This window comes from Vigna umbellata, chromosome 1 (assembly GCF_029865625.1).
Source record: "Vigna umbellata cultivar VRB3 chromosome 1, Vumbellata_1.0, whole genome shotgun sequence".
Lineage (NCBI taxonomy): Eukaryota > Viridiplantae > Streptophyta > Magnoliopsida > Fabales > Fabaceae > Vigna > Vigna umbellata.
Genome location: NC_142165.1, coordinates 97,747,313 through 97,773,366, shown reverse-complemented (window position 1 = coordinate 97,773,366; position 26,054 = coordinate 97,747,313). Strand labels below are relative to the sequence as shown.

Below are 26,054 nucleotides of genomic sequence, written 5' to 3'. Positions count from 1 at the left end.
GAACCTAATTAAACAGAGAAAAATATTTATGAAAGATTATATTGGTGGGCATTTAAACATTATGTTGGGGACCTGAACCTTGAGTAAAATAAGTTGCGTAATACTGGAAGAGACACAGGGACAAGCACACTATTGGTCCAGCCATCACACACCAGATGTCTATGCTGCCCCATCTTTTCCGCGATCAGTCTGCTTTATTTCTAACTTACTCCATCTGTTTCTTCGTTGGCATCGTCTTCTAAATGCCTACTTTCATAGCTTTTTCTATTGTTTATGTTTATCTGGGTCTCCATGGTTGTTGGCCAAGCTATAATTCTAAGACATATTCAACAGTCTCTGTCTATATGACCGACAGTTTTATTTAATGTCCCTGTTATACGTATCTTTCCTTCGTGTAGACTAATCGATGCTGTTGAAACTGCATCATTTGCAGAGCCGCCAGAAAAGATGATAGTAACAACCACCATGATTCATGCTGGTGCAATTGTTATCAACCCACATAGCCATTGACACATCCATCTTCACCGATTATTTTATGCTCTTTGTTGCCAACTACCGGTGGATCTGATTTAGAAATCACATACTTGGAAAACAACACAACCTCATGCAGCACGACCTTGTGTTGGAGAACTTTTACAAAGCTTAGCAACAAGGTTAAGGTAATTGAATTTTTTTTATTAACTTATAAGGTTGTTATAAAATTGTAGCAAATTCTAACGTATTTTTTATTTTTTTATTATCAAAGTTTGTAATATCTTGTACGAATTTTTTATTCAGACGGGTGATTCCTTTATTATGGATGAACAAAAAGTCTATCGAGGTTGACCCCAACTTTTAATGACGAAAGCTATGCCTTAACAATATGAAGCCCGTTAATAACTTCATATCTCGCCCAGTGTTTATTTCTATATTTAAAAAAAAAATCTCAACTTGAATTTGAAATTACGGCTTAAACCAACTGATTAAACTGGAACAATTTCGTCAAGTGTGGGTAGGGTATCTGTTATACGCATTTATACAGAAAATCCAATTAGATATTCTGGTTTTGGGTTATCTCCGGTCATGAAACACGTGCACATAATCCAAATGTAAATCATTGTACTTGTATTGTAACCCTAATCACAAAATCTAAAAAGTAAATGATGACCATCGGATACAATTTCTCTTCATGATCACGTTATCGGTGGAAATCATTGCCTTGGTTTCCATTTCTTCAACTGAACGGTGTCGATTAAAAAGGAAAAATTGACAGAAACAGACAGAAAGTCTTACTCTTACAGTTCTTGAAATGGAGGAAAAAAATTTGGTATATTAATTATGATTGCCATTACAGAAAGCAAAACATAAGAAGTAGGTAATTATAGATAGATATTTGAACAGAAATCTAAGGAGTAACTGGGCTATGTAAGCATGTATATGTGTATATGTAGCTCCATGCATGTCCCACTGAGGTATATGATGTTGGAAGCTGTATAAGTACCAAATAATTTATGTTCAGCATTTATATAAAGTCAAAAACCCTCTTTCCTTTAAACCAGATCGCTTTTTCTCACCATGGAACGCACGGCATCCTTCAACGACACCAATAATAGTCTCTCTTCGCAAGCAAGTCTCGCTTCAGTTCCTTCCCTCAACTCACACTCACACTTCTTCAACGCTTCCACCACCTCTCACACGTGCCTCGCCACTCTCAAACCCCACACCTCCTCCTACGCCTCCTCCCTCACCCTCGCCGGCAAGTTCCTCTACGCAGGCTCCTCCGACAGAGAAATCAGATCCTGGAACCACACCCTTTTCCTCTCCGAAAACCTACAAAACACCAACCTCCTAACCGCGGGAACGGGTGCCGTGAAATCCATAGTGGTCCACTCCAACAAGCTCTTCAGCGCGCACCAAGACCACAAAATCCGCGTCTGGAGAATCACCACCCACGACCACGACCAACAGAAGTTCACACATGTTGCCACTCTCCCCACGCTCCGCGACCGCGTCACCAAAATCTTGATCCCGAAGAATCACGTTCAGATTCGGCGGCACAAGAAGTGCACCTGGGTTCACCACGTGGACACCGTGTCCTCCCTGGCCTTGTCCCACGACGGAAAGTTGTTGTACTCCGTTTCTTGGGACCGAACGTTGAAGATTTGGCGGACGAAAGACTTCGCGTGCTTGGAGTCGGTGCGCAACGCGCACGAGGACGCCATAAACGCTGTGATAGTTTCTGAGGAGGGACAGGTGTACACTGGATCCGCCGACAAGAAAATAAGGGTTTGGAGAAAAAGGGAAGGGGAGAAGAAACACTGTGTGGTGGAGACGTTGGAGAAACACAGGTCAGGAATTAACGCTTTGGCTCTTAGCAGTGATGGATGCGTGTTGTACTCTGGTGCATGTGATAGGTCCATACTGGTTTGGGAGAAGGGAGAGAATGGAAAGTCGGTGGTGGTTGGTGCTCTGAGGGGGCACACCAAGTCCATTCTCTGCTTGTGTGTGGTTTGGGATTTGGTGTGTAGCGGTTCTGAGGATAAAACGGTGCGTATTTGGAGAGGGATTGAGAAGGAGTATTCCTGCTTAGCTGTTTTGGAAGGACATATGAGTCCTGTTAAGACCCTAACTGCAACCCTTTATCACACCGATCAGCCTTCCCAAGTATCTCTTCTTCTCTATAGTGGCAGTTTGAACTGTGATATCAAAGTTTGGCAGCTTTTTCTTCCTCTTCTTTCCACCTAATTTCCCCCCTTTTCCCATCTTATGTGCTAATTTTTTACTTGTAACTATTAGACAGAAAGTGTAAGATGACATAATAGCAATGTAATTAATGTTACGGAGATATAAACAAAACAAAGAAACTGTGTTATATGTGCATGTTGCTGTACACACTGTAATGTCATTAATCTTTAGTTTTGTTCATGGAGATATTTAGTGAAAGTAAGATAATGCATTTCCTTAGGAAATATGCAACCTGTGAATGGATTCAAATTGTTTCTATAAAATAGTATGCTTTAAGATATTTGGGATCCAAGTTTTCCAAAACATGTGCGACAGGCTGTAGTAAGAATGAATTTAATGTCAAACAACATTGTTAATAAAAAAAATATTTAAATTATCTTAAACATCAACTCTCTCTCTCTATATATATATATATATATGAACGAGAATATAACACTAAAGTTAGTTATATACCCCCATATAGCATTATTTTCGAATTTATAATGTTACGTGTATAAAACATATTCATAGTGCAAATGGACTTAACTAGTACAAGAAATGTCGGTTACCAAGAATTATGATCAAAATATAATAATATGCAAATGAGTAATGATACAAAATATATCAAACCAATCAGTTAGATTCTAAAATATTTATTAAGCACGTTTCACTACAAGAAATAATATTAGACTCAATAAAATTAATAAAATTGACTTTATAAGAAAAATAAAATATACAGGAAAAAAGTTTGCATAATTAATTTTATACTAATTGAGATAAAGAAATTAATTTCTTTAAAGAAAGATTAACTCATCACTAATCACAACTTATAATCACATAAAATATATGTTAAGTCTAGATAACAATTCTCTTGAAGAAATCAGAATAAACAACACTTTCCCATATCACAAAAGTAATTAAAACACGTTATTTGAAACACACAAAGGATTGATTTTCTAATAACAACAACAAGGACACTCAATCACTCAATATCACATTTAATGAAACTTTTTGTTTTATCACATTTAATCAATTATCACGGTAACTTTTTGAAAATTTTTATCTCAATGTCATAATAGATTACAAGAAGGTGATAATTGATTATCATAGAAATTTTTTTAAGAATTATTTTCTTTACGTGATAATCGAGTATCAGTCGATTATTAAGATGTTGTGTTTATATTTTTCTAAACTAAGTTATACATATAAATATAAAACACTTCGAAAGTTTAAAACTAATATTTAAATTCTTAAACTTACTTTTATCATTATCAAAATATTGATCTTCGTGGTCTTCTCTTTTGCCAACATATTTTTTAAATGTTTTTTTAGGATGAATTTAGAATTCAGTATTTACCTATTTTTAAAATTTTGGTCACATCATATTTGTCCAAGGAATTGCCTTGAACTTATCAAAGATTAACGCAGTCCAAAATTTATCCAAACCATTGGAGGATGTTTAGAGTTTTCTTTGACTATCATTTTTAAACGTAAGACGTTGAGTCCTCCATGGAAAGAAGGTTGAAACTCAAACCAGTGAAAGATTGGTGTGTTAAAGGACAAGTGACACTGTTGGAGGATATCCACATCAGGAAAATGTTCTCTTTTGGGATTTGTTGCTAGATAGAGAAGTTGGTTTTGTATAATAAGTACTCATGTTGAAAGGAAAATTATAGTTATAATTGATATTGAAAGTATCTTTTAGCATTGGATGTTGAATCTATAGTGAAAGTTCATGCTTCGACTGCATCCTATTTAACATTGATTATAGAATTTATGTTAAAAGACTCAATTAAGTTATGTTAAATATGTTTTCTATTGGACCAAAACAACATATTCAATAATTTCTGCTGTGGTTCACATTTTCTTAGTCTTATTTATTTATCATCTTATTGAATATTCCAATAATGGAAAGCTCTGAAGGCGAAGCTGCAAAGGCAAAAGAGAAAGTCCCCATAATGAAAAACTTTTTGGCTGGATGTTTATGATTTGTAGAGGAAAAAGGGCAAATAATAAACTACATAAAAGATGGAAAATGACACATGTTCTTCTAAAACTAAGTACTATGTTAAATAATGTACCATGTGTCTGTCAAATCATTACCCTTTTTTATAACAAAATGAATCATATTGAATTTTTTAAGAAATATAAAAACCACATTAAATAAAATAAATTGACAAAAACATTGAATAATTGTTACAAAAATAAAAGTGATATTAAATCAACAAACAAAACTAAAACAACATAATATATTTTATTATTGCACATGATTTAGATACAAAATAATTTCAATTTTAAAATTTTAAATAAAATTTATTTATATTTCTAAATCTTCTTGCACTTTTGTAAATATTAATTTTGTAATCACAAAATTTCTATCAATAATATTTTACATAATCTTTTCTTAAACAAAATTAAGTTAATAGATCAAAATATAAACTCAACAATTTTAATATCAATAACATGTCATTACCATTTCATAATTAAAAATTTTCAATTCATTTATAGTTTAAAATAATTTTATTAATGCAAATAACACTTGATTTCATGTTATTAGCTATATATAAGTTATTTTGAATGTTAATACACTAATTTAGACGTTTTTAGATTTTTTTGCATATATAAAAATTATGTGCTTACACGATCAAAACTATATCCTATACATTTTTCATAGTTTTACTCTCCAAGAATTAAAAATTTCTTCTCTAGTAAGATGTTTTCTTCTCTTGTTTCCCGTATCAATAATGGCCCACAGTCTAGCAATAATCATTTCTTTATTATTAGAAGTGTCCATTCTAAAGAAGAATATAAGCATTACTATATTTTTTCATTGATGACATATCAGTACACAATTAGATTTCCAAATTGACAAAAGAAAAATAATATTAATCTACCTTATCTCTTCTATTATAGAAAACTTGCTACTTTGAAATATTTAAAACTAAAACACCTCTTTTGCAATTGATTTAATAATATAATGATACATATTGTTACTTTAAATTAAAAAAGGAACAGAATTGAAATATTAATATTCTCTTCATATTTCGTAGTTTCATTCTGTGAGAAATTTATCCCACAGAACTTTTAATTTTGTGACTTCTCTATACATTTAAAATAACTTATTCCTTATTTTCATTCGTAAATAACAAATTACTTTACGATTAAAATGATATCTCTTTATTTATTAAATTCCACCATCAATTCAACAACGCTTAGGAAAGGGACTGAATTACACCATTATTCAAATTTGAAAAATAAAACAAATGTGAAAGGCTTTAAAAATTATTACTTTCTAGTGCAACTAAATATCAGCGTGACAAGAACAGGATTCTCAATCTAGAATCTTATTGATTATTTGTTTATTAGATTCTTTTAAGGTTTTTTTCGTATTTAAACCAGAAGGGGCTAAGGTATTAGGTAACACGGTAGCAGTCATTTTTCCAATGCCTGGATTTCCAGCGTATCGTTTTCTGAATCTCTTGCGTCGTGTTTAACATCAGACAAAATTTTGGAAGTAGGAATGCTACAAACTAAAACACTCAAGGATAATGATACTTTAATATTTTTTTGACAACATTTTAACATCATTTACATATTATTCTATGATTGATTCATGTTGGTGTTTATGATTATTATCATTGATTGTAGAGTAATTTTGAACAAATTACAAAATAACACAGACAATATTAAAATATTGTCAAAAAAATATTGTCAAAGTATCATTATTTCATTTCTAAACTGAATGTGTTCGTTGCAGACGTAGACATCTATACGTGTCAGATAGAAATCATCTTAATAATTATGGTGTTTAGTAGTATAAATGTTTGGAAAACGAATGTGCACAAACCATTTGCTTCCAGATTCCAATCATGGAGCAAATGAGTAATGAATACATGACAGGCGAGGTGAAGAAGATAAAGACAGCTTGCAATTTCCGTGTCGTTATCTATATACATAGGCAAAAAAGATGTAAATGCAGGTATTGTAGCATATTCCAAACGACGTCGTAGCACCAGAAACTAAGCTTCTAACCATTGTTGTACACTACAAGCCCCTCTTGGTAGCAAATTTAAATGATTCTCGATGGTTCAAAGAGTGATGGGATTGGCTAATAAAAATAACAAAACACTGCCAACATAATTAGCATTAACTTAGCTACAATGGCTCTTTAGCTGGTGTACCTGGATCACGGGGATATTTTAATGGAGTAGGACGATCCTTTGAACATATGACAGCTGTTCGCTGACCATATGGGCTTTGCGATTCCACTGGAAATGACAACATCAATGCAATGTTACTTCTACAAGCTACCTCATAATCCAGGTACGAAACAAATACATAGAAATGGATTGCAAAAGAAAAATTGTTACTTTTTAATTTATTAAAACTTTTTATTTACAATATTCATTAAAATTCTCATGGTTCCACTCAACTCTCGGAATGTTGAAAAGTGTGTATGGATCCTCATAGTCCATTCTAATTATTAGAAGTTCCATATCGACTAATGATAAAACTAATTCCCAATATATAAGAGAGTATAAACCTCACTTTACAAGTCAGTTTTGAGGATTGAATTAGGCTTAAAATCCACCTTTTAACATGATATCAGAGTCATATGTTAGAATCTATCTTAACAAGATTTCTTGCTTGTTAGGTCTAATGTTCCACTTGCTATCAAGTAGCTATCGGACTACTAATTAATGTGTTGTCCCATGTACAAGATGTATATACCTTGATGTGACGGAGATGTGGTGGAAGTCTTGCATCAATAGTGATAAGGCCAATTTACAATATAACACCTTACAAGTCGGTTTTGTGGGTTCAATTAGACTTAAAGTTCACTTCTTCACAGAGTCATGGATGGGTTAGAGTCTATCCTAACAAAGTTTGATATTTGTTAGATCTAGTCTCATGCTCGAGATGTATATGTCTTAATTTTAAGGGTGTGTTGGAAGTATCACATCGACTAGTCTCCAAATAGAAATGGAGGAATCAAATGGAACAGGTCAAAAATGTCTATGTAGCCATCAATGTCTGACCCAAATCTGGCTCCCTGAGTTGAATTTTATTAAGGTCAAGCTAAGTTTCATTACAATCAGGGTCAAGCTAAGTTTCATTGCAGTCATCAAGAGGAGAAGGAGTAGCCTGATGTGGAGGAGCGTAAGAAGTCGCTTAACATGGAGGAGAAGGAGGAGCTTGACGTGGGCCTGACCCATATAAGCCTCAACTTAGACTATTTAAAGCATGAAGCTTACTGGGACTCTACTTCCTTTTTGACATGTACATTTATAATCGAAGACTTCTCGTTTTCATTATATAGAAGATAGTTATTCTCAAAGACACACCGAATCCAAAGAAGGATCACACGTCGCTTAAGAGAAAACTTATCCAACTTTGGATGTAGAATTGACATGGTTTCAAAAACGAATATTGTCTTCTACTCTTTTTTTTTCCAAGTTGAATAAGTTTTCTCTTAAGCGAACGATGCTTCTTTGGATCGTGCGTGTACGAGAACAACTATCTTCTATCATTCTATATCTTCTATCATTCTATAGTACAAAATGAAAACGAGGAAGAATCTCCAACTATCTTCAGCCAGAGTTTTTTTCCACATACAAATTGTAGAACTGCACGGTTCGAAATGATAACAAGAATTTCTAAAGTTTACAGTCTACAAACATTTATACAAAACTGTTACATTAAAAAGATACAAGTTAATTAAAATAGGCATTATAATTTCCCAGCAACGATGCTACAAAACTTGTCGAGGCTTAAGTACGCTTGCCAAGAAAAATGGCAATTTACCCCAAGTCCTCGTGAAGTTTTCTCCTCTAGAAGTCAGTGGAGCATCGGCAACCATGGCCACTCCACATTGACCTTAAGCTCCCTATCATTTTTTAGAATCATTAGATAAAAAACTCAACTGAAAAGGGAGTCGGAAGGGGTATCAAATCCATAAAATTAGTGTTTGCCCCTTTAAGCTTGTTATAAAACTAATATATTTACGTGTTGGTTAGCAGCTTAGCGCTGTTGGACTAGGAAACTATCAATCTCTCCGATTCATTTCAGAACATGAATTCTTCAAAACCTATATTCCAAGAATATAATCATGTTCGAAATTTTTAACTCGATACAAGAGTTTATATCGCAAAAGCGGAGTTTAAAGCCGTGTACCTGAGCAAACTTGCAATAGAGATGCACCCACCTTCTGGATGGCACTTTCAGCTTTCTTAATTTCATCCTATCCAAATTCATTATGTAGGAAATAGATGATTCACAACTTCAGAAGTCCAAGGGACATTAATAGAAAAGCCACATAAATAACTCAGCTTGATTTGAAATTTACTCATTTGAAAAAATAAAAAATAACAGATTCAATTAGATATTTACACTATCAGCCAATCATGCATTGACAAATTACTAAAAGAACTTGACCAGCACAATCACTATGCAGGAAGTCTAACTTGTTAAATGATGTGCCAACTGCCGAGACATTATTAAATGACAGTAAAAATCCTTGTGCTGGCAGAAACATTTAAACTCAAATAATATAAGCACAATTGAGATATAATTTATTTACATAGTCAGTAACAAAGTTTTCATATTAACTTCGAAGTGTAGACGACACATAAGTCACTTGTGAGAGTCATTGCAAAGAATGATTGAGTTGAAGTTTATCTAGGGAAAGAGGAATAAAAACAAACTAAATAGTCAATAGTCAAATCAAATTATTTAAGACGGTGAAAATAGCCTCCACTTTCTATTTTTTTCAACAGTCTTTTCCAGCACCAGGCAAACTGGCTAGAAGAATTTGAAATTTTTCTCCGAAATATTAATAATAAAAAACTTTTCCGTAACTCCTACACTATTAACACGTATATATATCTTCTAAGGGCATTATCAAATCAGCCTTACACCATAAAAATGAATTCAAACTAGAGAATGCATGGATATAATACTTCTTTGACATGTGAACTCCTCCTATATTTCAGCACAAGGTCCGTAAATTCTCCTTCAATATTAGTATTCAATTGTAATCTCCTGAGCAGGAGTAAGCTTCAAGGTTATGGACATTAATCATTATCAATACCAGTGAAAGTAATATTAAATAAAGCAATCGACGAGGGCATATTAAACGCATTATATATGAATTGGAAAAATAATTGTTTAATAGCTGTTACATATACCTCAGGATCATGACCCTTGGCAGCTATAAACAACCCACCAACACGAACCAAAGGAAGACAGTATTCAGCTGGAAATGCAAAATAGAAAGCAAACACTAAAGTAGTTACAGATCGCTAAGTGTCAATGCAACGAACTAAATTAGGAAGTGCTCAATGTACCTAATACTCTCATTTCTGCAACTGCCCTGGCCACTGCTATATCAAATTGCTCTCTGAAGCAAGGATTCTGCCCTAAATTCTGCCCTATGCACAGAACAAGTCATATTTTCAGGCAGTAGAAGGTATACTGAGATTATCACAGGTTAGATGACAAAAAGTAAAACAAAACATAATAGCAATGTAAAGATCTTTGGGAATTGGAAGTGTTTCATTTTAAGAAACGTGATCCATGTCAATTCAGGTTAATAATATCCTTAGTGATTGCTTTAATAATATAACCATGGAAAATCGTGTTTGGTTATTCTCTCATTTTTTTTCCTTTCTAACACCAAGAAATAAATGTAGCACCGATATTGATAATGTCCCCTGTGTGATGGTGCCGTGGTCCCTTCTGCTGCAATAATTGTGCTTCTGTTCAAGCATTTTCCCGTGGGCTTTCTCTTTGTTCAGTTCTCGAGCCTAATTTCATGGTTTGTTAATAGCCCGTAATAAGGGTCTGCAGAATCTAATTGTGAAGTCTGACTGTCTTGAAATAATTAGATTGGTGAATTCTGGTTGAGACTTGGAGTGTCGATTCTTTGAGCTATTGAATGAGATTGGAAAATTGAGGGATACTTTTCAGAATTTTTTATTTGTGCATATTCAAAGGTAAGCTAACCATTTCGCTGACTTCTTTGAGAAACATGTTTTATTGCGTACTAGAGAAAGTTGTATTTTTATGTTATTCCTCATTGTGCACATTACTCCTTTATGGAAGATGACGATGTACTTAATCATACGATTAATAAATAAGTGTGGTTCTGGGGCTTTTGCCCAGACCCTTAGCAAAAAGAAATGTAATACTATAAGGAAAACAATTAAAAATAGCATAAAAAGAAGCATATAGACAAACAAAAAATAAGAAATATTCAGACAGAATTAGTTATAAGAAGAACGGGAGTAAATTTTACCTCTGCTCTTCCTCTTACAATTTTAACGTTTGAGGAACCGATAACACCGACAACGTGCTCCAAGAAGACGCATCTCTTGTTCATAGACTCCATCAGCGTTACATCCCACTCTATTCCATTGAATCACATATCACGACGAACTCCACTGAGCAAAGACACAATCCAGATATTGAATACATCACATAAGAACAAACCTGGGCGAGCTATGGCCAAAACTACTCCTGGAAGGCCAGCGCCAGTTCCAACGTCGACGAGACTCAACTTATCGCATGAAGAGCCGCAGTGCGAGCGGTAACAATCGCTCAGCGGAGGCAAAATCGCGAGGGAGTCCTCCACGTGCCTTTCCATCACATCATTCACCTCTCTAACAGCAGTGAGATTCATGCGCTGAAATTACAATTGCGATGTGCAAGTGTTCAGGGAGAGTGTGAGTTGTGTTGTATACGAGTGAGAGATATCGAATACCTTGTTCCATTGAAGAAGAGTGTCGACGTAGAGATGAATCTGATGTTTCTGGTGGGAGTTTAGCGTTGCGATGTGGGGGAGAGTGGCTACGAATTTGTGCTGACACAGTGTTGTTAATTTGAATTTTCGTGTCGGAAGGTGTTTGAAGAAAGTCCACCGAGAAAAGTGTAAGTTACTTCCCAGCAACATTTCCTCCCGCGCGCTTTTACATTCCCGCACTTTACAATTTATGTTGCTGAGCTGTATTGGGTTTACATTGAAGTTAAAAGCCCAAACCTAAATAAACTTCTACAAATTCTATTTGCAGACTCTGTTTTCCTCACTGCATCCCTTTCGTGTTTATTTTGGTAAAGTGTTTCTGTAAAATTATTCTGACTCATTCAATTCAACAGACCTATAACGTTGTCATGTAGCAATGTTGGGTGTAACAATTGCTATGACTTGGGGCATTATGCAATGGTACAATGTCACGAGCCTCTTCCTATAAAAAAATATAGTTTATTTATAAATAAAAAATATTTTAAACTGTTATACACTAATAAAGAATATATTTTATTTATTCTATAAATTATAAATAGATTTTGAAACAGTTGTACAATAATGTAAATAAATGTTTTAATTTTTATATTTTATTTATTCTATAAATAAAAAAGCATAATTTAATAAATAAAGTGTTACTTAAACATATAATATATGATATTTTTTGTAAGACTCGTTTAGAAATTGAAAGGGATACTATGGACATGAGAGATAGTAGAGATAAATAAATTCAAAAAAAAATATGTGTGTATAAATATGAGGCACTTAAGAACTCGGAATAAGAATACTTAAGGCTAAATAATTAACTTAATATCGTATTCAGGAGAATTTTACGAGGATGGATCTTAAAAGTTAAGAATTGGTTTATATTAAATCTTATAATAGTGAAACGAAAACAATATAATAAAAAGAAGAGAAAAATAAATAATACAAGAATCTATCTTAGCATATTTGAAAAATATCTCCTATTAAATATCATAATTGATTTTCAAATTTGTCAACCTATTTTAAACTATTGAGTTATAATTTCAATTTATATTACTCATGCATGTTTATGCTTTTTACACGCTTCTATTTAATTTATGCACCAAATTAATAGGAGTAAAAAAACCTTTTTTTCTCTAAACAAAAATAATATATGAAAACTAAGGTTTTCTTTTAAACTCTCTCATCAGGAATATGTTCTAACAAAAATGTACACACAAGACCACCTAATCCATTAAATGACTTTTACAAAGTGAGTTACACAATACTTTTTTATACTTATCAACTCTTAAAAGAAAACATACCCAAATCTTAACAAAACTTTATTTTTTTAAGACTTCTATTTTTCTCGGGTCAATATCGTCCGACTTCTACTCTCTTAAGGGTTTAACTTATAATTGTCTACTTATTGTAGGACTACATAACACTACACTAGAAAAATATATTCATTTTTTATGTATTTTCAAATTACTTAAATAATTAAATAAAGAAACATCTCACCTTACTAAACGATGAAGACTAAATTAATCTCCACACTAATAATTCTCAAAGTTAAAAAAACTATTATAAAAATACAAAATATGACAATAACACAAGATTAAATTATCTTTAAGGATAAAAACATGTTGAATAAAATAATTAAGTGGAGGAACTTGGATAAAAATATTGGAATTTTACTTGAAAAAGTTTAATATTTAAGAAAAATGAAAAAGAAAGCAACTCAGTCTAGCAAGTAGGAGAGTTCAAGTACCCAAAGTGGATGTTCAATTCTTTTCTCTAACAAAAAGGAGACAGTGGATGGGTGGTTAACAAAGTCAGAAAAAAAAAAGGTTTAATTAGCACAGATTTGATAAAGTGCCATTCCCTTAAAGTAAGAACTTATCTCACCCACTTAAAGTAAAAACTTACATCAGGTTTTAAGTAAATATTGAAGTGGGTTATTGAGGTTAAGTTTGATTAGTGCAAATAATTATTAGTTTTCATCTTAATTAAGATAAATTCAGCTATATTAAAAGAAAAAACAATTATGAACTATGAACAGTCTATAACTTTGGTCGATCTGTTTTTTCTTTTTTCTTTTCACTTAAATGAAAGGACAAGTGTTGAAAAAGGGAGAAGTAAGCGTTGCTTAAGGAAAAAAAGTAGAATGCACTGTCGGAAAAGGAACGAGTAGATGACCTATAATAAATATCTCTTTTTAAAGTTTCATGTAAAACAATTAAGTACTTTGGGATGGCAATTAAGTATTTCTTGAAATGTTATCTGACACTCAAGCTGTAAACACATGATATAACAAACAACACTGGCTTGTCTAGCCAAAGAGCGCAGGCTGAGAGTGAATTACAAAGCCTTCAATCAAAGGTATTCAGTATGCTTAATCGGGTTTATTAAAATTTAATATACACATCGTAATAATCTTATTTTAAATATTCAAACTTTTGTTATATCATATATGGGTTTACTATTTATAATAAAATTGAAATAAATTAAACAAACACAAAATTATGATTCGTATCAAATAAATACATCACACATAAATACAAAATAAATTGTTACTCAAGCTACTAAAAAACTATAGCAGTTAATTAATGTCAAAAACAAGCAAAAGAAACCAAGCTTTAAGAATTCAAGCATAGAGTAAAAAAATAATAAAATATAATATTTTTTTTATAATGAATCAGACAATAAAAGCGGTTGATAAATAAGAATTTGTATTACTATCAAATTTTTTTATTATAAATTTGTTAATAAAATGAGTTTTTTCAACGAAATCTTATGAAATTTGCTTATAAGAAGAAGAGAAAAAAAAAAAGAATAGCGAGATAAGGAGAACAAAGAGAAGGAATATGAAGAGAAAGTGAAGACACTTAAGTCGAGATAGTTGAAGAGGAAAGGTAGAGAAAGAAAAAAAAAATGAAGAATAAAAGTAGAAAAACGAGGAAGAAAACTTAATTGTAATATTTATCAACAAAATTTAATGATAATATTTTCTCAATTATTATTAATGAATAGTTATTAATAAATATTTATCGACAAATTTATGATTGTAAAATTTTTTTGCTGTTAATAATAAACTATAGACAATTTTTCCATCAATAATTAAATATTTTCTTATAGACCTATAGCTTGTGTGACATAAAAAATTTGAAGAAGTTTTATAAAATATACTCATATTGGTAAAAGCTAATTAAAGTAATACCATTATTCTAAGTTAAGAATGACCTTAAATTGAGCCTGTGTTAGTGAAACTTGAGAAATTAATTAAAAGTTCGTATTAATACAAATCAATATAAACATATTTGTATTATTTTTTTTTCTTTTTATATGTATTTGATTTTTTAAATTCTTAAATTGTGATGTTTTTATTTTATAAAATATTTTTTTAAATATCATCATTTATGGTTGTTTTAATATAATTTTTCAGTACTTACAATGTTTTTTAATAAAATTTCTTAAAAACACAAATTTAACCATGTTTTATATTTAATTTATTTTTTTAAAACAATTCGTATCTCATTCTTCAACTTTGCAGCCTATAATATATATATATATATATATATATATATTCCGCCTTCTTTAGCATTTTTTATTTCTTTAGTGGTCATTCTTGATATCAGTTATTTTTCTCTGCAATTTCTTCATTGTTTTATGCTAATATATTTTAGTTAGTTTTGATCTTTATTTTTAAGTATCACAAATATTGAAACCTAGATTTTAGAATGTTTTTGAAACCTATATCTTCCAAATGGCATGGTGTATCACAAGTTTTAGATTTTTATCAAGTCATTTTGAAAAGATATTTAGGATCAGTATGATTTAGATCATTAGTAAAGTATGTTGTCACGTGCTTGGAGATTTGAAATAAAAAAAATTAACCAAATAAATACATTTTGTATTTGTATTATAATGTCTATTTATATTTAGGAGATTACTGTCAATGAAAAGTGATTGAATTCACACAAGGAAGAAGTTTAGATGTATACATATTTATGCAATGATATTTAAACATGTGAGAAGGAGCAATGATAGATCTACCTAAAAAGTTTTTGGGATAGTTATCCTTATCAATCTTTTCATTTATTTTTAATATAATATACATATATAGTTATAAATAGTCTTCATAGTCAAAATAATTAAAAGTAAATTTATACTGTGAGTTTTGAAACTTTTGAATATCCATGTATGTGGTGGAACCTATTTACTTTACAAATTTGGTCTCAATTTAACATATATTTCGGTATAAAATAAGCCGAATGTGTCAGAGAAGAATATATAGGCTACTCCTCTTACGCTCAGTTAAGTCACTCCTATTATGCTTTGATGCTTTTTTCAAGTTCTTCCATGATTCCTTGTTTGAAATGTTTTAAAAAGTGTATCAGATAACAGAACGAGAAAATCAAAATATGCAGTATTGAATAGTCAAACATACAAGAATCAAATTCATATTGATGTATTGGGGGCTATATGTACAATTTTTTTTAACTAATATGGTGTTGACAGAGTAATTATATATATATATATATATATATATATATATATATATATATATATATATATATATAATTTAAAATGTATCAATATCTCCAGCCAAAATCTAAACATAAATATACTCTAACTCCATTACTTTTCTTTCCAATTAAAAGAATATTTTGATTTCTGCACTTACTTTACATTTTGATGACCCTTAGTAGAAATGTTATAACCACACAAAGTCTTACATCTTGAAAAATGAGAAACATAGAAAGGAGTTTTCTGTTATCCTAATATCCATAAAATTATAGAGTCTTCACAGAGGAGTAAAAAAACATTGGGTGGTTGGTTCTGCAGTGGCGGTCCAACTAATTAACCACTGCATAAGAAATTAAGGACAAAGGGAACATGGCACACTGTGCACTTTATATCTTTAGGCTTAGACTATGTTTTGTGACAAAAAGATTTGAATCTCTGAAAAGAATTCCACTTTTATTCTTGAGTTTTACTTTTCCACCAAACTAATTTGGTTTGCCACATTTTCCTCCATTCATGAGAGGGGAAAGTGGAAGAAAAGGCTGGCTAATGCGCGACTTTATCTGAGTCAAACATAAAGTCATAAGCCAAGGTTTAGATAGGTTATTTTCCAAAATTACTTTTCTCCTCTACATATGCTCAAAACAGCATACAAACAAACAAACACATTAGAGTTCATACAAGCACAAGGGTCTCTGAGATGATGATGGGTCAAGCCAATTCATAATTCAGAATGGGGTAGAAAAATAATTAAAAAAATTAATCAATAAGATTCTAGAAGTGGAGCAAGAAGACATGAGAAAGAGGACCCAAAAAAGGAAATTAGATAGGATAGGTTTTGAGGTAAAAAAAAAAAAATAGGAGGAATTTGATAGAGAAGCAAGGGACGTGCGGCAAAGAAAATTTGAAAAAGCAAGAAAGGAAAGGGCAATATAAAAACAAAAAGAATTATGTAAAAGATGTTTTACACACCTATATATCAGACTGTGGAATGGTGCGAGAATCAAGAAGTATCATGAGACCAGGTATATAGTACTGGACAAACATTCAAAATATGCTTATCTGGGAATCTTTTTCTCTATCTCTGTAAACAATGAATTATTGCTTCCAAGCTTCAGAATGCCGGGAGCATTTTATATGCACAGTAACTAACATTTTTGTCCCCATAACTTGGCTTTTGCAGCAGGACAACCATTACATTCAGAACGCTACATATTCTATTTCTATATTGTACTTAGTATCTGTCTTCCTCCTCTTAACATTTTTTTACACTTATATTCTCTCAAACTCTGTCACCCTCATTCTTTTCATGACTTTGTCATTCTTTATTCCCATGGCTGGTATATATGTCTCTCTGATCTGCCAAATTTCATCTTTAACTAAACCCTATAAAGCTCATCTCACAACCATTTCAATATATTCATCCACTTCATATACAGTCACAAACAGCCTTTTACTGCTTTTCAATTTAATAATTGCCCTCCATCTAAACAATCTTAAACCCTCGTCTCACTAATTCAGCTACCAGTCAACACAGCCACATCCATCGGAATAATAATAATAATACTATTACAACCACCCAATCATTCTGTGTCCCAATACATTTTTCAATTAGGCTATAGTAATGCAACAACAGTGGTAGAAGATAACTCTTCTATGGAAAATAACCAATCATAATATTAACAGATAATTATAATTAATGTGATTTATATATATATATATATATATATATAATTACAAAACTGTTTATATATATATATATATATAGGAAATAAATAAATAAAAAGATGAAATGGGGTCATGTTTCCTTTTCCTGGCGAACAAGAGCTGGAGGGCATAAAAAAGTTGGCACTACGGTTTTCTGTGATAATTGTTTTTCTTTCTTAGTTGCCACAATACAAAAAGGAGAGAGAATAGAGAGGTATCAAGTAGTCTCTTTCTCTTTCTCTTTCTCTTTCTCAGAGGGATGGCACGAACTACCTTGGATTTTTCTTCAACCTTTCAACGCCTTCACCCAACAGCAATCATCATGCCCTCACCCTCCTTCTCCCTCTCTCTGACCCTCCATAACCATCATCATTACCCCTCAAGTCTTCCACCCTTTCCTTTATCAGAAACATCATTATCATCATCATCCACCAACCTTTTGCTCCTGATCATCACCACCTTCACCATCACAACCACCATACACAACACAGTCAAGGAACATTCAAACATGCTGCTGCTTAGCTCACAAAACCCTACTTTCGCTCCTAGCTAGCTTCGGCAACTTATATATACATTGAGTCGTGAGAAGGGTCTAGCTTTTGCTGCCAGGATCCAACCACTCACACTCTTGGGGAATCAAGCGTCTCGGTCCGATCCATTTTCTGTTTTGCTTTCTCTTTTAAGTATATTAATTCCATGTTACTTGTTAAGTAGCCTTTTTTTTCTCTTCTTTTCTTTCCAATTTCATACCAATTTTTAGTTTGATTCGCAGAAGGATTCTGTTAGTTTGCTTTATCACCATCTTCCTTCTCTCCTTCTAAGTGTGCAAATGTTCTTACTTATTGTGATTGATAAACTTTGTCTAGATCAAAATTAAAGGCTTGGGTACCGTATACATGTTTCAACTTTTCCTTCCTAAAAATGTTAGTGCAGAAACTCATAAGGAGACCATAATATTGCTCTTCAGTAATATTTAATGATTCTTGCAAGTAATAATGATTAGTTTTCTTTCGTTTGCAATCATGGTTCTGAGAAGAGTCAAGGAACTCTTTGAGACTTTGTCACTGTATCCATATTCTGGGTAAAATAATGATGCACCTATTTGCTGGGTCTAGCTAGGGTTTCCCAGCAATATATCCCTTTTAATTTACACTAGTTTGTTTACTTCCTTTTGGTGTAGATTTTTAGTGATGATGTCTGACAAAGAATATATATGGACACACAGATTCAAAAGCATGAATAAGAAATCAGAACTCATTGATGAATTATAAGATGAAACCAGTGTTACCGAATCAAGACTCAAGAACAAAAAGTCTAAATTCTTGACCAGAAATCCTTTTCCGTTGAATTTTTTACATCTTGTACTTCTTGCTTTCAATGTTCCTTGTCCGTAACTCTATACAGTCATCTCTAACTTTATGTAACCTTTAGTTTTTCCCGGTTTTTGATGTGTTGCACGTCTAGCTGTAGCTAGCAATCACATCTTTTTTATGAACAACAACAAACTACAAAATATATATATATATATATATATATATATATATATATATATATATATATGTGTGTGTGTGTGTGTGTGTGTGTGTATGCGAAGAATTAAGGAAAATGTCAATGGCGATACGAATGCTCGGAAGGAGGAGAAGTCCTAAGTCATCGTTGATTCAGAAAGAAAGCATCTGAACTAAAAACACGTTCCCTTATTAATTTTAGTTAAGTTAGAAAATTCTTGATCGTAAATTAAAATGCTGTAATTCTTACTAAATACTTATAAGAGACAAAATATAAAATAAAACAAAATTCTTCTTAATTAGGTTAAAAAAAAAAACAATTGGAAGCAAAGCAAAACACAACAATAATGGTGGTACCTATTACGATTGAATGAATCCTTCACCCAAGGCACCTTCAAGGTTGCTCCATCTTCCACTTTTATTAACTGGAGAGAAAGATATTCCGGCCACCCCCCTCCGCCGTTTGTGAAAAAGGAAATAGAATTACCATTTGTTAAACACATATAAAAGAATAAAAACACAGATAACCCTAGGAACTTACGTCAATTTGTAACGTGGTAAATAAACTATTATACGCTTAGTGAGTCACAGGCAAAGTGATGACATAAAGAAAAAGGGACAACGATTATAAAGCATTACGATGTAAAATTTAATTTTAAAGCTATATAAATTTAATGCATATGAAATAAGATGCTATAATTTTCTTGGTATTAAATCGGATTAATATTTCATTAATCGTATGATACTCCAAAATAAAATCAAGATTGAAAACGAGTTTAAAAGTATGTTATACAAGGCTTGAACTCAATGTAGTTTTCAAGTTTAGTGTATGATAGATATATGCAAGCTTCTTTAATTCTTTCCTTTTTAAAATTCTGAAATGTCTAAAAGTCTATTAAAAAATCTACTTTGTAAAAGACCTTTAAACTAATTAATAAACCTACTTTTAAACTTATTAAGCAACAAGTATTCAATCTCATAAAATTATTATAACAATTAAATTTTATACACACACACACAACCTTTAAAAATTGTGTTTTAAAAAACTATTTACGTAATTATTCAATAAATAAGCTCTCTTAAACATACTATGTTCAGTTCATTTGTATAATTGCTTAATAAATTATATTGTAAAACTTTAAAAGAACAATTTGAATATTTTTCTTCAAAAATATTCAAATCTTACCCCTTCCAATTAAATAAACAGAACCTTTAAATTTCTGTTCTAAATATGATTTTTTTATTTTCTTTTTCTTTTTTTAATTAAATCAAAGTAGAGAAGAGAAAAACTTTAAGCGAAAATAAAAGTCAAGCCGTCACATACACTAATTTTGAGAAATTCTTATATGTTCATAAAGTGAGAAAGAATTCCTATTTGCGTATCATTCAATTATATTACTTTAATTATAATATTAAAATAATCTATTAAATGGAGACATTATGGAAAATATATGAAGAACTTGGTTCTATTTTTGTAACAAGTTTTATTTTGGGAGGCTGCAACATATGATGTGCAAGTTGCCAACAAAATGGAAGACAATAATTTTTAAGATACGAGACTTCTGAGGTGAACATCTTATATAGATAGGATCACATAAATATGTTTTAGTAGAGAACATTATAATGAAACTTATATTTAATATTGTTAACGAAGTATATCGTCAGACCCATTAAAAATCCACCTAAAACCCCAACTGAGTGGAAGACGAGTGTCGAGGAAGGAGAGCTGGAAAACAGAAAGTGGAAGACAGGTGTGAGCAGTGGAGTGACCGTTCGGTTTTGACGGTAGGAGTAAAACTTTAAGTTTTCAAAAATTCACGTCACTCTCTACATGCAACCATCTTCTTCAACCTTGTGAAACTCCATTCTTCTCCTCCTTCTCTCTAAGATTTCTTCATCTTCTCTCTACGAAATCTTACTCTTTTCTTCCTCCGATCATCAAACAGACCACACCTGAGCATTCCCGGCGTTGAGGGCGTTCGTTTGAACTGATCAGTTTTCGATTTCGAGCTGGTAAGTTCATCTCTCCCTCAGCCGTGTGGTTTCCTGGTACATGCAAACCTAGTTTATGAGTTGCATGAATCAATCATCTTGTTCTGAGAGTTTCTGGATTTTCTGTTTGGTTTAGTTTCAGAAGTTGTCGAGCGTTGAGGGCAGAAGGATTTGTAGAGGTGAACCAGTAACCATATCTGTGAGCGTTCGGTCACGTTAAGAGGTAAGGAAAGCTTATATAATTTGATTTAGTTTCTTACTTTGAATGGATGCATGTTCGTTGATTGCTGAATGAATATGAAAAATGGTTGTTACTGCATTGTTGACTGTATGAGAAACTGGAATGAGATTGTGTTTGATGATTTGGTTGATGATGAAATATGGTATGTTGTTTAAAAGTATTGATGATTAATGAAAGACATGAAACGGGTAGGGATGTTGTCGAGAGTCAGTAATGACCATTCAATTATACCAACGTGCGTTCTCAGTAGCGTTCGTTCTTAATAAGTGTTTGGTATTAGACCAACGCTCATTCGATATAGTGTTCGGTTTTCTTGTAGACTCAGTTGGAACTGGATTCTTTCATTTGGAGAGAGTTCTAGTTGAAGACTAGCGTCTTCGTTTCGTTTTGTAATATTTGTACTTAAGCGTTCAACCAAGGATATTCATTCCTTGGTATTTGATTATAAACTTCAGTATATCTATATGTATTTGTATATTTCGTTCGTTCTTGAACATTAGTTAAATGATATCTTATATTTATCAAGCCTTTATTCTATAAATTAAGTAGTGTTCGGTCTTACACCAAGCGCTCGTACTAAGTAGTGCTCGGTCTTACACCAAGCGCTCGTACTAAGTAGTGCTCGGTCTTACACCAAGCGCTCGTACTAAGTAAGTGCTCGGTCTTACACCAGGCGTTAGTTCTCATTTCCGTTATCTATCTTTATAATAAGAGCGTTCGTCCAAACTCAATAGTGTTCGCTCTCTACAGTCAGTGCCCGGTCTTCGACTGACATTCGGTTTCCTTGATGTTTAACTCATTAAGAAGCTAAGTATTTATTGGCGTTCGGTTTCTTCATATGATTCCGTCAAATGCTATTAATTGATGTCCTACAATATCTGTCTTAATTGGTTTCGGCCTAGAGTCTTAGTACTCGGCCTAGGCTTTACGGTGTTCGGTTTGAAATCTCAAGAGTCAGTTCATTAAATTGGCTCACTTGGAAATAACGTTCGATTCTATTGGTCTCTGAGAAGTATTATTGTATTCGGTCCCTTTCACAACAAGTGAGTAACTCTCTCGATTTGATTAGTTTTGAGTTTGAGACATCTCGGTCTCACTCCAAGTTTTCAGTCTCGTTCTGGGTTAAAAACTAACGTTCGGTATTTGGTATCCTACGGGATCTTTATTCAAATTGGTTAAGTTGAGGTTTTAATGATGAAAGATGATGGAATATGATATGGATGAAATGACTTTGATTATGAAAGAGTATTCCGGGGAGGAATATCTCATGAATGGATATTGGAATTGGTAAAGTATGAATGTGGATAAAGTTAAGTTGGCGGTTCATCCTGATATTCCGTGATTACTCGTTCTCACGTAGAGAAGGGTAAGTCATGTGTGGGAATGACAGGAGGTCCTAGTCCTTATGGTTAATTTAGACAGATAGGACTAACCTCGGGTGGCAGCTGTTGAGGGTATCCCAGTTACTACATCACCCGGGTGCACGAACGTCGTAGCTACACAGAATTCATATAGTTCGGACAGTCAGAGTCTAGTATTAGGCTTTGCATGAAAGAGTTAATTATTTATCTTGTTTAGTTGATTGTGTGAAATATATGATGATACATGAATTAAATTACATAAGCTTACCCTATTTTCCTGTCTTGTCCGTTTTGTATGTTCGGTTATTGTCCTGTCGCAATGATCATCCGTGTGGATGTGAGCAGAAGGAGAAGAGCTGCTGGAAGAAGCGCTAGAAGAAGAAAGTTTGGTCGAGGTAGAAGTTAAGACCGAACAGTAGAATCGTTCGGTCAGTAGTCAATTTAATTGTACGATGACCGTTCAATCATCTTTTACCTTTTTCTTTTGTATGACCGTTCGGTATAGGCCTTTTGTACAATTTTAACTTTCTTTGTACAGTTTTAACTTTCTCGTTATTCTGTAAGGTCGTTCGGCCATAAGCGTACGTCCTATGTTTTGTAAGACTGATCTGTAATATTATTAATATGTGATTATTCTATTATATAGTTTTATATTGTATTTTTGTGAAGTTATATGTGATCAAAATTATTATTTTTGGGATGTTATATGTGATCAAAATTATTATGTTATTGGTTGCGATGTTTTGTGTAAAGTTTATATAGACTTTGACGATGTATATTTTATAAACTTAATATATATATATATATATATATATATATATATATATATATATATATATATATATATATATGTGTGTGTGTGTGTGTGTATTATATTCATATATATGTAAAATAATTGGAACGTTCAAAGTTTTTCAGATATGAGATTTTCTCTATCAATTACTAAAAAGTGATACCAATGCTAAATGTGCTTCGTGGAAAGAAATAGAAAAAGTAAAAAATTGACTGGGACTTGCAAGGAGCAAAGAAATAGATGATTATTAGGCAGATTAAGAAAATAGATAAGTGGATGATGAGAGTGAATTAGATGAAGATAAAAGGCTAATGTGTATGAAGTTACTTAGTGAGCTAAATCAAATACATATCAAAGAAAACTCAATTTTAAGACAAAAGGCAAGGGCCAGCTAGTTAAAACAGGGAGACACAAACTCCAAATATTTTTTCCATTCTAAAATTAGACGGAGAAGAATAAATAATGAACTAAAGGTGTGGAAATACAAGGCAGTTGGTGTGAGGAATCAACTAAGGAAAAAGAAAGGATAAAGGGCTTTTTCGAAAACATATTTAGGGCTTCTGGTAATAGTAGAATCACAGTTGATAATATTGAATTTTAATCTATAATCCCTGTTGAGAACAACATAATAGTGATATTGAGGACAAGGAAATTAAGGATGCAATTAATGAGTGTGGGAGTGAAAAGAGTCTTGTCCCAAGTGGGTTTAATTTTAATTTTATGAAAAATATCTGGGAAACAATAAAGTAAGATCTTACCAAGTAGTTCAATGGTTTCAACGGACTAGGAAAATATCAAGTGGTTTTAATGTATGTTTCATAGCACTAATACCCAAGAAAAACAACCAAATACACGTAAATGAGTTTAGGCAAATATCTTTGGTTGAGAGTGTTTATAAGGTAATCTCAAACAAATAGGATGAAAAGAGTGCCTTCAAATGTCATAGATACTTCTCAATCAGTGTTCATTTTGGGAAGAGTTTAATTATGGTGTTGTATTTTCTTTTGCAAAGCCAATTGAGGAAACACGTTTTCATCATTTTAATAGACCCCTAAGAGTAACCAATAGTCAAATGAATGTGTTATTCATATACCCTAGAAAATGACATCAGGGTTCATAATATAATGCATGCACAAATTGATAAATTTTAACAAAATCAATGACAACAATAACACCACAACGTGAAGATGATGATTGTCCCTTACGAGGAAAGATATCGACAATGTCATGCATTGATTGTTGGATAAGCTGATAAATGCCAATTTACACTGAAAAAAAAAATATAATTTATGTTTGAAATAATCATCCACTTATTATATTGTAATTAACATCTACTTTGTTGTCAATATACGAAGATGAGCTTGGCTTAACCAAAGAGTTGATATTTTCAGCTTTTCAGCTAGTCCTTTTTGAAGTTTTCTAGTCAACTAAAAAAATGTACTAATTAAGGGCAACTTTCTTTACTTATGCTACAATACGAATTCACATTGGCTTATTGAATATGGAAACAAAGATGGCACAATATATTAATAAAAAATAGTATAAGCATTCTTTAGTCACAAATATGAGGAAAGTCACAACTACTGTATTGTTATTTTTAGTTTAATCAGTGGTTCTAAGTATTGTGTTAAATATTTTAAAAAATTAATTATTTTTATTTGTAGAAATGATATTATCTCAGACATAATTGCATCACAAGTAACAAATATATATATATATTTTACTATATTATATTATGGTAGGTGATTGTGAATTAGCTGTATCAAATTTTTATATATGTTAAAAAGTATAAAATATAGACGCGTATAGGATATCTCAACAAGACACCTCGTTTGATGAGTAGAGAGAATTTTTTAATACAACTTATCTAATATCATAGTTGTTGGAGACCATCATCATGATATATATATATATATATATATATATATATATAAGTAAGTTTTAATGTTATTCTTCTTAGAGTAATAGGTTTAAATTTATTGAATGTTTCTTGAATTTTAAGAATTCTTTTATCACGTGTGTCTCTCAATATTAGTTTTTAGAAATTACTGAAATGAAAGGTGAAATACTTGACACTTTAAAGAAATATTTATTAATCAATTAAACAATTTTACAATAGAAAATTTAGTTATATAAAATTAAGTTGAAGAAAACTTTTTCTTAATAATAGAAGAAACAAAAATAAGTTGGGTTTCGTTAAATGAATTTATAGTCTTTCTTTTCATACATTCCACCTTTCTATAGCATTTTAAAACATGGAGAATTATGCAGTAAAAGTATTTATACTTGAAATATAAATGTCTTATTAGTTATTTGATCTTATATTTAGACTTTTTTTTCTTTTACTTTTTTACTCAATTAAGTTTTTTTTTAAAAAAAAATTTAATTGAATCTAAGTTTTTTTCAAGAACGTGATTCTTTTCGTTAAATTGATTTAATATGTTAAAATTGAAATTTG

The 26,054-nt window shown here is 31.8% G+C and overlaps 2 protein-coding genes across 2 annotated transcripts; one reads left to right on the top strand and one right to left on the bottom strand.

Moving 5' to 3' along the window:
• The first annotated feature begins 1,279 nt into the window (after nucleotides 1-1,279).
• On the top strand, nucleotides 1,280-2,904 carry LOC124826640 (protein JINGUBANG-like). The gene has a single exon (XM_047299522.2). The coding sequence runs from the start codon at nucleotides 1,555-1,557 to the stop codon at nucleotides 2,722-2,724; it is 1,170 nt and encodes a 389-aa protein (XP_047155478.1). The 5' UTR covers nucleotides 1,280-1,554; the 3' UTR covers nucleotides 2,725-2,904.
• A 3,705-nt stretch (nucleotides 2,905-6,609) lies between these two features.
• LOC124826639 (S-adenosyl-L-methionine-dependent methyltransferases superfamily protein) lies at nucleotides 6,610-11,695 on the bottom strand. Its single transcript, XM_047299521.2, has 7 exons — nucleotides 11,465-11,695; nucleotides 11,194-11,386; nucleotides 11,000-11,109; nucleotides 10,050-10,128; nucleotides 9,891-9,958; nucleotides 8,878-8,944; nucleotides 6,610-6,971 (listed from the first exon to the last, which is right to left on the bottom strand). The coding sequence occupies exons 1-7, from the start codon at nucleotides 11,651-11,653 to the stop codon at nucleotides 6,859-6,861; spliced, it is 819 nt and encodes a 272-aa protein (XP_047155477.2). The 5' UTR covers nucleotides 11,654-11,695; the 3' UTR covers nucleotides 6,610-6,858.
• Between the last annotated feature and the right edge of the window lie 14,359 nt (nucleotides 11,696-26,054).